This window comes from Strongylocentrotus purpuratus, unplaced genomic scaffold (assembly GCF_000002235.5).
Source record: "Strongylocentrotus purpuratus isolate Spur 01 unplaced genomic scaffold, Spur_5.0 spur5_scaffold_6, whole genome shotgun sequence".
In the NCBI taxonomy this organism is placed as follows: Eukaryota; Metazoa; Echinodermata; class Echinoidea; order Camarodonta; family Strongylocentrotidae; genus Strongylocentrotus; species Strongylocentrotus purpuratus.
The window spans coordinates 60797986-60813930 of NW_022145612.1; the positions used below are offsets into that span (position 1 = coordinate 60797986).

At 40.4% G+C, this 15945-nt stretch overlaps 1 protein-coding gene and 1 long non-coding RNA gene across 2 annotated transcripts; one reads left to right on the forward strand and one right to left on the reverse strand.

Moving 5' to 3' along the window:
• Positions 1–3576: 3576 nt before the first annotated feature.
• LOC105439335 (monocarboxylate transporter 5-like) lies at positions 3577–15507 on the reverse strand. Its single transcript, XM_031000107.1, has 6 exons — positions 15333–15507; positions 9049–9345; positions 8231–8622; positions 5946–6171; positions 4679–4819; positions 3577–4004 (listed from the first exon to the last, which is right to left on the reverse strand). Exons 1-6 carry the CDS (start codon positions 15505–15507, stop codon positions 3796–3798), a joined length of 1440 nt encoding a protein of 479 aa, XP_030855967.1. The 3' UTR covers positions 3577–3795.
• On the forward strand, positions 10771–13358 carry LOC105438463. Its single transcript, XR_970972.2, has 2 exons — positions 10771–11605; positions 12666–13358. It is a non-coding gene; the product is annotated as an uncharacterized LOC105438463 (long non-coding RNA).
• Positions 15508–15945: the final 438 nt, after the last annotated feature.

Here is a 15945-nt window from a genome sequence, read left to right on the forward strand (position 1 = left end):
ATTCAACCTTCATGGAAAGTTTGCCAGAATGAAAACACAGTTAACACTGTAAAAACAGTTAGTGACTGTTTTAGAAAAATCAGACAAATAATTAGTTCCTCTTGAACTGAAGAATGCATAAGATGAAAACCGAAAATGAGAATTGTGATGATGATGATGATCATAGTAATGATGTGATCACATGGATAATAACTTTAGTGAATGTTACTTTCACAAACATTTTGAATGGCTGAATTTGTAAGAGCTTAGTAGCATGATATCCATAATACTGATAAAGATGAGATTGAGGAGGTAGACAGAAAAGGAGCACACTCATTCATATAATGATAATATTGTTGATGTCACCAATACTGAAATGTAATGCCGCTTACGATGGCATTGATGATAACACATATTGCACAAACATAAGATGTTACAAGCTCTAAACCTAGCTTGTAGAATGGGTTTCCGCTGGTTTCTTGGACACAGTATGGAGAAGATAGACTAATTGATTGAGAGACTGGACTCTGGAGTAGAGAGGAATTGGTTAACATGCTCCTGAATCTTGTAAGCCTAGGGGTACAAACATGTTTGGATGGAAGTTGGGGCAACATAGTTAAATAGAGAAAAGGAAAAAATAAATTAGAGCTTCAGAGAACTTAACTTACATATTGGTCTATTTAAAAGCACATTACTGATAATGATATTGATGTTGATGATGGTGGTGGTGAGGTTGATGCAGATGATGATGGTGGTGAGGTTGATGCAGATGATGATTGTGGTGGTGAAGTTGATGCAGATGATGGTGGTGGTGGTGAGCTTGATGCAGATAATGGTGGTGGTGAGGTTGATGCAGATGATGATTGTGGTGGTGAGCTTGATGCAGAAGATGATTGTGGTGGTGAGCTTGATGCAGATGATGATTGTGGTGAGGTTGATGAAGATGATGATTGTGGTGGTGAGCTTGATGCAGATGATTGTGGTTGTGAGGTTGATGCAGATGATGGTGGTGGTGAGGTTGATGCAGATGATGATTGTGGTGGTGAGGTTGATGCAGATGATGGTGGTGGTGAGGTTGATGCAGATGATGGTGGTGGTGGTGATGGTGAGCTTGATGCAGATGATGGTGGTGGTGAGGTTGATGCAGATGATGATTGTGGTGGTGAGCTTGATGCAGATAATGATTGTGGTGGTGAGCTTGATGCAGATGATGGTGGTGGTGAGGTTGATGCAGATGATGATTGTGGTGGTGAGCTTGATGCAGATGATTGTGGTGGTGAGGTTGATGCAGATGATGATTGTGGTGAGGTTGATGAAGATGATGATTGTGGTGGTGAGCTTGATGCAGATGATTGTGGTGGTGAGGTTGATGCAGATGAAAGTGGTTGTGAGGTTGATGCAGATGATGATTGTGGTGGTGAGCTTGATGCAGATGATGGTGGTGGTGAGGTTGATGCAGATGATGGTGGTGGTGAGGTTGATGCAGATGATGATTGTGGTGGTGAGCTTGATGCAGATGATGGTGGTGGTGAGGTTGATGCAGATGATGGTGGTGGTGGTGAGGTTGATGCAGATGATGGTGGGGGTGAGGTTGATGCAGATGATGATTGTGGTGGTGAGCTTGATGCAGATGATGATTGTGGGGGTGAGCTTGATGCAGATGATGATTGTGGTGAGGTTGATGAAGATAATGGTGGTGGTGGTGAGCTTGATGCAGATGATGGTGGTGGTGAGCTTGATGCAGATAATGATTGTGGTGGTGAGCTTGATGCAGATGATGGTGGTGGTGAGGTTGATGCAGATGATGATTGTGGTGGTGAGCTTGATGCAGATGATTGTGGTGGTGAGGTTGATGCAGATGATGGTGGTGGTGAGGTTGATGCAGATGATGATTGTGGTGGTATGTAGATGATTGTGGTGGTGAGCTTGATGCAGATGATTGTGGTGGTGAGGTTGATGCAGATGATGATTGTGGTGGCGAGGTTGATGCAGATGATGATTGTAGTGGTGAGCTTGATGCAGATGATGGTGGTGGTGGTGAGCTTGATGCAGATGATGATTGTGGTGGTGAGCTTGATGCAGATGATGGTGGTGGTGAGTTTGATGCAGATGATGATTGTGGCGGTGAGCTTGATGCAGATGATGATTGTGGTGGTGAGCTTGATGCAGAAGATGATTGTGGTGGTGAGCTTGATGCAGATGATGATTGTGGTGAGGTTGATGAAGATGATGATTGTGGTGGTGAGCTTGATGCAGATGATTGTGGTTGTGAGGTTGATGCAGATGATGGTGGTGGTGAGGTTGATGCAGATGATGATTGTGGTGGTGAGGTTGATGCAGATGATGGTGGTGGTGAGGATGATGCAGATGATGGTGGTGGTGGTGATGGTGAGCTTGATGCAGATGATGGTGGTGGTGAGGTTGATGCAGATGATGATTGTGGTGGTGAGCTTGATGCAGATAATGATTGTGGTGGTGAGCTTGATGCAGATGATGGTGGTGGTGAGGTTGATGCAGATGATGATTGTGGTGGTGAGCTTGATGCAGATGATTGTGGTGGTGAGGTTGATGCAGATGATGATTGTGGTGAGGTTGATGAAGATGATGATTGTGGTGGTGAGCTTGATGCAGATGATTGTGGTGGTGAGGTTGATGCAGATGAAAGTGGTTGTGAGGTTGATGCAGATGATGATTGTGGTGGTGAGCTTGATGCAGATGATGGTGGTGGTGAGGTTGATGCAGATGATGGTGGTGGTGAGGTTGATGCAGATGATGATTGTGGTGGTGAGCTTGATGCAGATGATGGTGGTGGTGAGGTTGATGCAGATGATGGTGGTGGTGGTGAGGTTGATGCAGATGATGGTGGGGGTGAGGTTGATGCAGATGATGATTGTGGTGGTGAGCTTGATGCAGATGATGATTGTGGGGGTGAGCTTGATGCAGATGATGATTGTGGTGAGGTTGATGAAGATAATGGTGGTGGTGGTGAGCTTGATGCAGATGATGGTGGTGGTGAGCTTGATGCAGATAATGATTGTGGTGGTGAGCTTGATGCAGATGATGGTGGTGGTGAGGTTGATGCAGATGATGATTGTGGTGGTGAGCTTGATGCAGATGATTGTGGTGGTGAGGTTGATGCAGATGATGGTGGTGGTGAGGTTGATGCAGATGATGATTGTGGTGGTATGTAGATGATTGTGGTGGTGAGCTTGATGCAGATGATTGTGGTGGTGAGGTTGATGCAGATGATGATTGTGGTGGCGAGGTTGATGCAGATGATGATTGTAGTGGTGAGCTTGATGCAGATGATGGTGGTGGTGGTGAGCTTGATGCAGATGATGATTGTGGTGGTGAGCTTGATGCAGATGATGGTGGTGGTGAGTTTGATGCAGATGATGATTGTGGCGGTGAGCTTGATGCAGATGATGATTGTGGTGGTGAGCTTGATGCAGATGATGATTGTGGTGGTGAGCTTGATGCAGATGATGATTGTGGTGGTAAGGTTGATGCAGATGATGGTGGTGGTGGTGAGGTTGATGCAGATGATGATTGTGGTGGTGAGCTTGATGCAGATGATGATTGTGGTGGTGAGCTGCAGATGATGATTGTGGTGGTAAGGTTGATGCAGATGATGGTGGTGGTGGTGAGGTTGATGCAGATGATGATTGTGGTGATGTCGGTACTCCTGCTGCTGTTGCTGATAATCACAGTATCCTCCAGTTCATCTCGAAATACTTCTCACACCTCGCTGTGAGATTTCAAAGTGCACCTATTTTCAGTCTATTATCATTTCCATTCCCATTTAAAAAAAGATGTTCAGTGCAAGTCCTTCTTTCTTTGTATGCTTCCACGGCTACCGTTGTCACCTCTGTATCTGTACACATCATCCCACATGACGTACCTCTCTGAAGCAAATAACTTCTGGTACAGAGGTACAGAGGAGAAAAGGAGTATTGCAAGTGCATATGCTCCCATACAGCCGTAGAGCGTTCCATCAAAAGAGCCTGTTTGGTCCACACTGGTGCCTGATAAAATGATTAAAACATTCAATGTAAACAAAAATATTAGAGAAAACACATGTATAAGACATAGATATATATATATACATCATAACTTTGCCACTTTAGTAGTTAACACATATGTAATTCATAAAGCAATTTGTAAACAAGAAACATGATTGTAAGAATAAACTGGAAATTGAGGTCCCTAATGACGATAGGAATTTCTACTCATTTGCCTCTAAAACTAATACGGGGAATTATTATTTTGATACATTGCAACGTATAGGAGTCGTTAGCGATTTAAGCTGAAAGTGTGGGGGAACAGACGTTACGAAAAAGGCCATGTGTATTTACCGGTACAGTTATACCAATATACCTAATTGGTTTAATAGAAAAAAAAAAAGAAAAAAAAAAAATTGTGCAAAAGGGTGACCCCCCAAAAGTGACCTTACCCCCCTCTCACTGAACGAAGTATCGGTCGGCCAAAATTTGAAATTTGCAGGCCCCCCCCCCAAAAAAGTGCTCTTACCCCCCCCCCCCCCCCGCTTATTCAAGGGCTTGCTGAGGCGTTGCAAAATTTTCGGCGCGATTTAAAAATGTAAACCCCCCCCCCCCTTGAAAAAATCCTGCGTATGCCACTGGTTGTGATCATGTTATATCTAAAAGACATTTATTCTTCAAATTGTGGTTTTAATTACCGTAAACAGTTCCCAGAATGGTCCCAATTCCAGGGGCGATGAGGGACGTCGTCATGGGCGTGGCGCCACGTCCGGGGAAGACTTGAGCCGACACGATGTACGGTGAGGAATTGATGAGAGAGAGGACAAATACACCAATTGCTGATGGGCACCATGTAGTTACAGAATAAAAGTAGATAAGAGAACGGGGTAGTTAGGGCGGCACAGAGGCACCATAGCGGTTCTAGAGGGGGAGGGGGGGGGGGACACTCAATCCCCCCACTTGATTCACCCCCAATAAAATCTTGATAATAAATGAATTTAAGCGAGTCATATCAGTCTGAAGACTGAAGGTCCATAGTTCCGATAATGCATTGAGATAGGGTTCATTATTATGAAGGTAACTTATTTCATTTATGGAAACCCTGTAATTTTCATTTTTAAAATGAGCCCTCTTTCATATTTGGAGTGACGAACCATCCGAATAACGAACCTTCGGTTGAACGTACCTCTGGTTTAATGATCTTTGTAAAAACGACATGTAAATCATTAGTACAGGGGAACCACGTTTTCCCAAAATGAATAAAGCATACTGAATGTCGGAATAAAGCAATATAAAATGGAAAGGAGTCCTGTCGAAAATATAATTGAAATTAGGAACATGTTCTAGCATACAAATAAATCTATATCAGATAGGCCTATGCATAACTTTCGACTGATATATCGAACATCTTGCAATGAGTGATGATGGCATCGTTCGCCTGCGATTGCGCTCTGGATAATGATATATGGTCAATGAACAGAATAGTATCTGGTGAATTCTATCATTATTTATCCTGAAGACGTAGGTTCTCAAGCATTCCATCTCGTCCATTACATCGCTCTAATCTTGAAATAAAGAAAATGTCTCCAATCCCCCCTAAAGTACTCGGAACAGGGCCATTAGTGTAATTCCATCTGAAATACACTGTTACCCATGAAGTTGGAAGAATTTTTCTTTCTCTCTATTTATGAAATTATTGTGATAATATGATATATTGTTGGCAGATAAAGTTTATAATCCTCCCAGAACTGTATTGATCAGTCTCTACGACTCTTTAAGTTGTTCAAATAAAGAGTTATCAAGAATAAATCATATTTTCACAATCACTTCATGAAAAGAGAAATTCCAACTTTTTCGGCAACTGCATGAATCACCTGTTTTATCCAAAGTCTAAGGCATGGATACGCCACTAATGATGGCATATAATGATGATGAATTCCAATTAAAATTACGTATTGCTCTTACCGACAGAAGTGATGAAAACGGCTACAACAGTTTTAATGTTTAGCACAGCAAACATCAGTCCGATTCCACTAACGGAGGCGATGTGGAACAGAAAGAGCTTCGGGAATGGGAGGTAATCTGCGAATCCTGAAACGAGAAGTTTTCCTACCAGGTCCGATGCTCCAAGAGCTGTCATGGCAAGCGCAGCTGTCGATTCGCGGAACCCTAATGTCAGTATCAGCTTAACCTGCGTGCACGAAAATAAAGTAGATATAGTTTGCTTCGTTAGTATTACGTTGCATTCATCTGGGCCCCGTTTTACAAAGTGTTGCGATTGATCCAAATCCAAATCAATCGCAAGTCCTCCAAACAGGGACGGCGATTTCTTTTCATGACCGGGGGGGGGGGGGGGGGGGGGGGGGGGGGACGGACGAAATGCGACCAAAATCTTGGGGAGGGGGAGAAGAAAAAAAAATCCGCATCAACACCACTCTTACATGTAACATGCAGGCCCCGTGGAACGTTTTTCAAAGTGGGGGGGGGGGGGGCTAAAGTATTTACGATCAGCCTAGAGCAAAGCGAGCGAAGCAAGTGGAGCATAAATTGGCGTGGGGTCCAGGGGCAAAGCCCCTGCGGGGGTCAAGGAGCGGAACCCCATGAAGCTCAGGGGTTTTATGCATTTAAGTATGGTCAGATGAGCATCCCGGGGCCCGCCTTAGGGTCCTGGTGCCGTCCAGGAAGCTCAGGGAGAAATCATGCCATTTAATTTTTTTTTGTTTTTGTTGTTGTAAATCACTGGTATCGAATTAGAAATAAACTACGTTTGAATTTTATTGGGGGGGGGGGGGGGGGAGGGGGCAACTGCCCCAAGGCCCCCCTATCAGTACGCCAGAGCGAGGGAGCATAGTGAACTAGAGGGGTGAAGGTGACGGAAGTGACTACCCTCCACAGGTTTTTTTAAAGTTTTGTTGTATTAAATAATTACATTCCTAAGCAAAACTATAGTATAAAACAAGCAATATACTTTTTAAACACTTCACTTTTCCACAATTTACTTGTACATGGCTACCGAGCGAGAAGATTTTTGCATTTTTATTTGTCTATATAAACGCTGCACTCTTGGGCCCTCCAGAGACTAAAAGTGTGTTACAGTCTTTAGTCAGTACAATTTACGGGGGGGGGGGGGAGATCCCCCTAAAAAATGAGGGGGGGGGCGTGTCCCCCTGTCCCCCCGGGATCGCCGCCCCTGCCTCCAAAGCTCCAACCAATTGCAAGTTTGCAGTCTCCTATCTCTTATATACATAGTTGCGATTGATATCAACTCTTTGTGAGACGGGGCCCAGGTCTCACTCTCCAGGTACATCTCAAGGAATATGAAGACCTTGCCTTTTCATGCCTCAAAACTTACCTATTTCAGCAAAAATGTGGAAATACTGACCTCATTGGATGAGCATATGTGCCCTTTCAGGTTTTATTTCAAACAGAAATATAGCACCATGCATATAAACCCTGTGGATCATCATCATTCGTTCGTTTCGTTTCGTTTGACATTTTGTATTTCCGTCATATAAAAAAGAATTCCCAATGAAAAGAAAGTAACAAAAAAAAAATATAATTCTATGAACTTATACATAATATACAGTTTACATGCATAAGCAAGACCCCCCCCCCCCCTCAAAAAAAAAAAAAAAAAAATATGGTCACGAGGGAAAATATAACTCCCTTCAGGTCCAAAGAATGTTATATTCCCCCTGCCAGTCAATAACTGTCATATTAGATAGCCTTGGTTTGATTTTTTTTTGAACAATCACAATCAAAATCAATCAAAATTTTAGAAAAAGAAGTAAGAAAAAAAAATTGACTGAAAAATAATATTTCGAGATAATTCTTATAAAAAAAAAATTGGGAAAAAAAATAATTTCAAGGGACAAAAAAAAAAAAATTCAAGGGGAAAAAATAAATAATCATGAAACAAAAAATGACCCTCGGTAGTGGTGTAATGTGTGTAATTGGTGACATACGGTCCTCAAGAGGGCGACATGCATTGATTAAAAATATAATCATTTCACCAGCTGGTTAATATAACACTGAAAAGTGACCGGCCACGAAAATATAACAATTTGGATCCTCACAATTGATATCATGTGACGAGCTCTGGACCAATCACATCTCAGTATCTGTCTAAGCTATCTAATATCATAATATATTCATGTCTTTAACTATAAAATAATGAAGATTTTAATGATTGGTCATGATAATAACAGGAAGGTGGATCGGTTCAATTTATACAAGTCTCTGCAGCTTACCCAATAAAAAAAGAAGAGAGTGGTGGACATTGCCGAGATGATCATGCCAAAGAACATCATCCAAAATTCAGGAAATAGCAATAGGTCATAAGAGTTCCTTGAACGGTCCGCTACATCAGATAGACTGGATGACTTTGTTGTCCCATCGCAAATCGGACTTTCAATAGCTCCTTCAGCCGTTCCGAGGAAAGATACTGTCGTCTCAATCGAGTCCATCCCGGATGGTTTATCATCAGCTGATGTCGGTGTACCAGACTTCCTGACGGGTTTGGAGAAAGTGGCACTCGCTGCATAGCCAACGAGAAGGAGAACTGAGCCCATGATTCTTAAAGCGTTACGCCATCCCACTCCTGACACCAGCTTGTACATGACCGGGTTCAGCACCAGCATACCTTTAGAGAGAGAGAGAGAGAGAGATAGAGATAGATGGAAAGAGAGAGAGAGAGAGAGAGAGAAAGGGGGGGGGGGGTGACAAAGAGAGACATTTGATCTTGTCCACATTTGTTTGGCTTCTTTCACTGCCGCCTCCTCCTTTTCCCGAAAATCCGAAGTATTACCCCTGAGTTACCAGACACTACACATTGGCTATTGGTTATCATTTATTTTATATATAATATATATAAACGACCAAGACTTGCATAACCATCCACATATCCCCCAACAAACTATTTGAAAAGCGTAAGTTACCATATGACTTGAAGTCGACAAATTGACCTCGATCAAAAGAAAATCTGAGTGCCCACTGTTAAGCCAAAGGTGGGGCCTTTCACTACATATTAAAAGTAGTCTACGCGAATATAATAATTAAATGCATTTACCTGTGGAGGTCCCAGCCACTGCAAATGCAAGTGCTCTCGCACAAGAGGTTTTTGGGAACCATTCAACTATGGTGATCATTCCTGTAATAGTGGACAAGGCCAAACCAATCCCGTACGTAATCCCGAAGGTAAAGATTATCGGGAAAAACCTCGGCATGAACGACGTGATGAGGCAGGCACAGAAGCAGAAAGAGATGCCCAAGACGGCCACCAGGCGATGACTAGTCTTCTTCACAATCTCAGCGGTCAACACACCCCCGATGAGGTTGAGTCCTGTTGCGATGGTGGGAATCCAACCTTTAGAAATTATCAGAAAACACTAAAGATAAAATTATGAAAGGAACTTATTTCTACTTGGCAAAATCAAGGACACCGTCCCTGGACTGCTCAGGGTTTGTGGAAGAGCATGTCCAATGTGTCTAGGATGAGATACGATTCAAACTTCCCAGGTCGAGTTCGAACCATGTGATCTCCTTGAAAGACCTCCGTAGAATCGGACAGAAATGATAACGAAACAATACATAATTAACATCGATGACTGGCACACAGCATTCGGTCTGATCACATGCAAGTTGCCGGATTGACAGCTTTTTATATTTAACGGTCCAGAAATGATTTCTATGAAAGTTGTAAGGTCCGAAACATAGGATGCCATTCGCCAAAAAGTTTGTATGGTCGATCGCGAACTAAATTTAATTTTTCGTTTTTTTCTTAAGAATGCCTTGAGTTCTTCTTACATCAGACTTACGAGTTGTTGTTCTCGCAAGATTGTCTTACGTGTAACTGACGGCATTCTCAAGTCATTCGTAAGAAGATCTTACGATTTGTTTATATATTTTGTCGGGTTGCAAAAAAGCACTGCATAAATTGTGTACGTACACCTTACGAGCGCCTTACGAACGCCATGAGTCGTTCGTACGAAGACGATACGAATTTTCCGTTCGTAAGGCGTTCTTATGAACGCGTTAAGAGCCCTCTATGAACAACTTAATAAGTTGTTCTTACGATTATCGTAAGAATTTGAGGCTTCTAGAATTGTCTCTCGACTCCACGAAATGTACGAAGATCTTGCGTGGTTCTTACAATGTTCTTACGACGTTCTTACGGCCGCCTTAAGAAGAGAGGGTTTCGTACGAGGTTAAAAGATCTTGAACAAGACCATCGACCAGTCTGCAAACTTACGAACGGTCTACGAACGCTGGTTTCCTACGGCCTTCTTAAGAAGATCTTACGAAATAGTCTGAAAATCGTTAGTACGGCGTTCGTAGTAGTTCGTAATGGTATTTGTGACCGAGGCTTTAGATTTTTTCAACCTCGTACGAAACAAACATGGCTCTACAAAACGTGCAAAAATTATGACTTTTAAACTGGTTTGTGCTTCGAAAATGTTGAACAAAATAAAAAGAATATATTCCTTCAATAATACAAAGGAAAATAAACAGATGAAACTAAACCATTTTATCGAAAATAATATTGTTATATAAACAGATGAAACTAAACCATTTTATCGAAAATAATATTGTTATATAAACAGATGAAACTAAACCATTTTATCGAAAATAATATTGCTAGTGATATTCGTTTGTCTCGCAATGTGGTCAATAAGGAATCTAAAAGATCACGACGTTTCGTGCGCTGCTGCAACACTTCGTCAGGTGATAAAAACTAATGTAAGCAAGCGTGTTTTATACTCTACGGGAAGACCGGCGCGGCGGTCAATAATTCGATCGATAAGGGTCATTCCATCGGGTTGGGTCTTTTCAGCATTTTCACGTGTTTGAATGTTTAGAAGCTATTTACTCAAATTTGAATGTATTTTTAGAAAAATAAAAGTATGTTATATTGAAGAGTAATGTAGTACAGAATAAATAAACATGAAAACAGAAACTTCTTCATCATATTTTTTTTTGGTGAGAGTTTTACTACCGATGTCTCAGCGATTTTGAGGGTGAAAGTTGTGACATGAAAACATGTCATTTTCATGAACTTATTTCTGGAAAAAAGTTCATCATAATGCAATGTTTCCTACTTAAAACATGTCACCTTTAGTACCTCTACTATGTCTGAGAAGCTCAAGTGAAATGTGCAAAAAATCGGCAAGTTATTTCATATTGAAAAAACACAATACCTACGTTACCAACGATGTCCTAGGCACTTTTTTCGTAACGGCGGTAATTCTAGCATTTTACACAAATTTAGCAGGATATTTTCTCAGAAAGTTTCATCCTATTAGGAAGGTACAACCCCTCAAGAACATATGTAGAAAGAATGATGATTAAATCGGTCGGTAAATATAAGAAAACAATTAATTTACCGCGAAAATCGGGCGCGATGTCCTTCGTAATTTGGTAACGTAGGTGTGAAATTACGGTGTTTGAGATATAAACCAGCCCGCTAGCTTCAGTTTTCGGTGTTAAAATGACCTGCTAGTTATTCGCGAATGCGCAGAACATGTTTTTTGCCGGACTGCGACGACCTACCCCTACAGTGCAACCACAAACGTGAAGATGTCTTTGTAACGTGGTGCAGCCATTTTCGCCCGTCAGCGCCCAAATTGGTACGTAATATGTTTTTAAAGTTATTTTTATGGCCCGAATTATTATCATGGACAATGAAATTCCATGTTTTAAAAATGTAATTCCGTTTTAAATTGTGTTATTTTCAACTTAAACCGGTTTTCAAACCATCACATGTGAGTGAATATTTTACTGTTGTCCCACATACTGATATATGTGTTATAACGAAACATGCAAAATCAATGCCGGACTTTTACCCTTAAAAAGCTAGTTTCTTAAACAGAAATTGAATTTAGTTATAAGAATCCCGTAAATAATGATATTCATGATGTTCCTACACCTCAGATTTTTTCTGACAAGTTTTAAATTAATTAATATTATTTATATGGTGCCATTAATTGTCATTGAACAATGATGGCTAAGCCTAACGAAAAACACAAGTTATTGAACATTGCTTCCTTCAAGTTAGGAAGTTCAATCTGAGACCCAAAATACACAACTTTTTGGGCAAAAAAGGGGGTTGAGGGTTGGGGTTGAGATAGAGAAGAATGGGTTAAAGGGGGAGGGCACCCCCCCCCCCTCCGATTCAATGATGTAATGAGCCTTTTTTTTTTGTTAATATAATTTTTTTTTTTTTTTTTTAAATAAATTAAATAATCATTGATCTGGCTCCCCTTCCCCCTCATCCAAAGGTTGAAGTGAGGGATAAGGGGCTTCAACACCTTCCCTCCCCTCCAAATAATGATAAATAACAAATATAATTTTTTAACAAAAATTTATAATTCAACACAAATATTAAACTTAAAAGAAAAATCAAAATGAACAACCAATAATAATACCTACTTCTATTTGGGCATGCAACAAGCCAAAAGTGAGGAACTCCCTATCCATCTTGCAATCCTCTGTCTAGTTGTTCCATCCTTAATTCTTACAATTTGATTTTACAACAGATCTAGATAGAAGTACTTGATAATTGCAAACACAACACACGTTTGAAATGAAAAATCACAGAAACAGTTTACAGTTTTGTTTTATTTTTATCTCATTTAATATTCTTTAATCATTGGTTTTTATTTATTTCTTTTCATGCATATTTATTAGATTGCTGCATCCATTTCATTCATGGCTCCTATACCTCCCTTGAGGATTCAGCTCCGGCAGAGAGAGATCAAGAGAGCAGGCAAAATGACCAGTCATCGAAACCTTCCTGGAAAACAAAGATCTTTCCAATCTAATCACTATTTTGAAGAAGATATAAAGTTGATCATTGATATCTATCAATATACCTCTTGTATGAATACTGTTTTTTAATTTACTGATCAAGGGATAAAATATATTTCAGATGACATTTGATGTAGTCTGTCATTTTTTAATGAGTATAAGAGGATAGTTACTCTAATATCATACTGATGTTACTCGGACATGATGTCCGTGTAACATAGGTAACTGGAGGTGTTGAGGTGAATATAGACCATAAATCTTGCAGGTTTCCTTTCAATTGTGTTATCATCTCATTAAATATGTTTCATGCATCAATTAATTGGCACATTTCATGGAATGTAGCCAAGATTTTCTATGCAAGAGAAAAGATTGCCCTTTAGAAAAAAACATGATCTGAAGATTGCTAGTTCCTCATTTGTTTCATGTTTATAAATTGATATAATGTTGCTGTGTTCAAGTTTTAAGTATTCTAAACTATTGCTCCCATCATCTAAATGTTTTCCACACACAAAAAAGTGGAGTACAGACTGTGACAAAGTTTCAGATCAGAAAATAAATGAGCAAGTAAAAAAAGATGTCCTTGTAACGTTGGTTTTTTGGTGTGTCTGTTTTTTCATTTTAAATGAAAGTGTACGAAGGAATACACACAATTCCAGTGGAATCTATTGAAGAATGAGTGTTAAAAACAGGATATAACAATAAACAAATTATTCAACAACTCTGAATTTTGAACCTTCATGTCACAATTTATGACCCAACCCGATGGAATGACCCATAACTGGAACAATAACGCACAAGGCCTATTGGTCGCAGTGGCGGATCCAGGGGGGGGGGGGGGGGGGGGTGGAAGGGATGGCTCAGGGGGCACGTGCCCCCCCCCCCCCCGGCCAAAAAAATATGTTAAAATTATCCCTAAATTCGCCCAAAATGTACTGAAAAACAGGGACGTGCCCCCCGGCCAAAACAAAAAATTATTAAAAACTTTATTAAAAATAAATAAATAATAAAATAAAAAATATGGCAATGGCTGACATAAAAAGACCTTACTCCCCCCCCCCCCCCAACGGAGCAAATTTAAAAATTTAAAAATTTCGTGACCAAAAAACTATTTTTTTGGCCGTCGGAAATTTGAAAAATTGCCCCCCCCCCCTGGATCCGCCACTGAGCAACACAGTCATGCAAGTGATTATCGGGGGTCATTGTGCTTACTGATGTACTTCACAGATCCCCTGTCTATTTAGTCTAGATGGAACAATTGCTTAATCTGGTCTAAATTAAACAAGCAGGTCACGGTCAACCGAGGACAGATCATAACCATGCATTGACTGCCGATTATATGGTGTGTCTTCTAAACTTTGACGGAATAACATCATGCATAATCTAATAGCTCCTTTGATTAAGAGCGTGACAGTGGCTCGCAAACAAACTAAGAGGTTAATATAACCGCCTTACTTGACCTTGTTTAATAACAATAAGGCTACATGAAGATAAGCAGCTTCTCGCCCACTCCTCCTTTTTTCATTCCAACTTCTTTCTTTGTTATTTGAAATTTTTGTTCTGAAATTAATTCAACAACAATCTCAGGATAAATAGACAATGGGGGTACTAGTCAAAATATCATGACAAAAAAAAATAATTTCACCTTGTTTTAACCTTTGCAGTGCAGGTACAAATAACGTTTTAATTGAAGTTGTCCCAATAAAATGTTTATGTACAGAACAAAACATCGAATATCAAATAACATTAAATTCCCTCCTCCTCATTTTCAAAAAATCTGGACGAGAAACTGTTGTAACTGATATATATAATATCTTGGCAAGTGAGTAAGTACTCGATAAATATTTAGAAAGTGCTATTGATCTAAGCCATTATATTAATTAATCGTCACTATATTCATGTTTGTGTACAATACGTGAATGCACTGTACATACATTCAACTGTAAACGTAGCTAATGTAGATACCAATAAGTCATTTAGCCTCCTTGGGTAAACAAAAACCAGAGTAATAAGTAATGATATGAACAAGATAGCTGTATAGATAGGGTCGGGAGTCACAGTCGGGAAACAAATAGTATAGTAAATTTGTGCATTACACGTACGAATTCAATAATAACAATTTAATATGTTTTTTGAAGCTGTCACAGTTTTTAAGCTGTTAGAGATACAGATCAATGTTGCTCCAGTAGTTTGGTTTTGTGTATGAAATTGTTTTTTGGGCGAAAACTGTCCTGGTTAGAGAAAGATGATAGTTTGCACTTCGTGTTTTGGTATGTGTGTATAGCGTCATTTTGTGTAAGGAGTTCAATTATAGTTGATGGGAGTTCTTGGCGAGACATACTGAAAAATGAATAGGTATAAATCTCTAATTTTAAAACTTTGTCTTCCGAAAGTAAAGGGTGTTAGGTAAAATGTTAGGTCCATGGTTGAAATTAAGAATTCGGGTAGTGCAGGAAAGTGACGCAGAGCAATTGTCGAATAGTGTCGTATAAGTTTATAACCAAACCGGGAGAGACTGCGACAATAATCCAACATACTAATGAACATTACCTGCGGTTGTTACTCCTACTTCAAACTCTTCCTGCATGGCTATAGTAACGACCCCGAAAGAATAGAGAAGACCAACTCCCAAGAGCTGGATCAGAAATGTTGGTATGGTAACGATCCATCCCCATCGTCTACGACGGAAAGAGAAACATCGAGGACCGTGTTCGTCATCGTCCATGGTCTTTATAACGCGCTGTCCTACAGTCAGTGTGACAGCTAGCTAGCTTAATGAAGTCCAGAATCTGTCTGGTTCTTCATATTATATTTCCTACAATGATTCAAGCCGCCGAAGATGGCGTTATCAACAAACCCATTATACGCGCGGCGTCTTTTTTTCTTCCCGTAACACTACTACGCCGGCGGGCGTCCTAATTTCATGATCACGCCATATTCGGCTGGTAGCAAGTAAGAAGGGGAGGTAGCGTTAGTGTGGTGGAGATCAAAATTAGATAGGCCAGATTCTAGACTAGGGGTAAGGTGGAACACGATAGATGATCGAGCTAGGTTAGCAGTATATCCAGACTTTAAAAAAGGGGGTTGGGTGACTTGGGTCACATATCCTAAGCATATTTGACAAATCTCCCGCCCCCCAAAAAAAAATAAAAGGGAAAGAAAT

Coding starts and splice junctions, on each gene's coding strand:
- LOC105439335 (XM_031000107.1), bottom strand. CDS start 15,507: ATGGACGATGACGAACACGGTCCTCGATGTTTCTCTTTCCGTCGTAGA. Junction 8,623..9,048: donor AGTGGCTGGGACCTCCACAG/GTAAATGCATTT, acceptor CTCTCTCTAAAG/GTATGCTGGTGCTGAACCCG. Junction 4,005..4,678: donor CATTCTGGGAACTGTTTACG/GTAATTAAAACC, acceptor TCATTTTATCAG/GCACCAGTGTGGACCAAACA.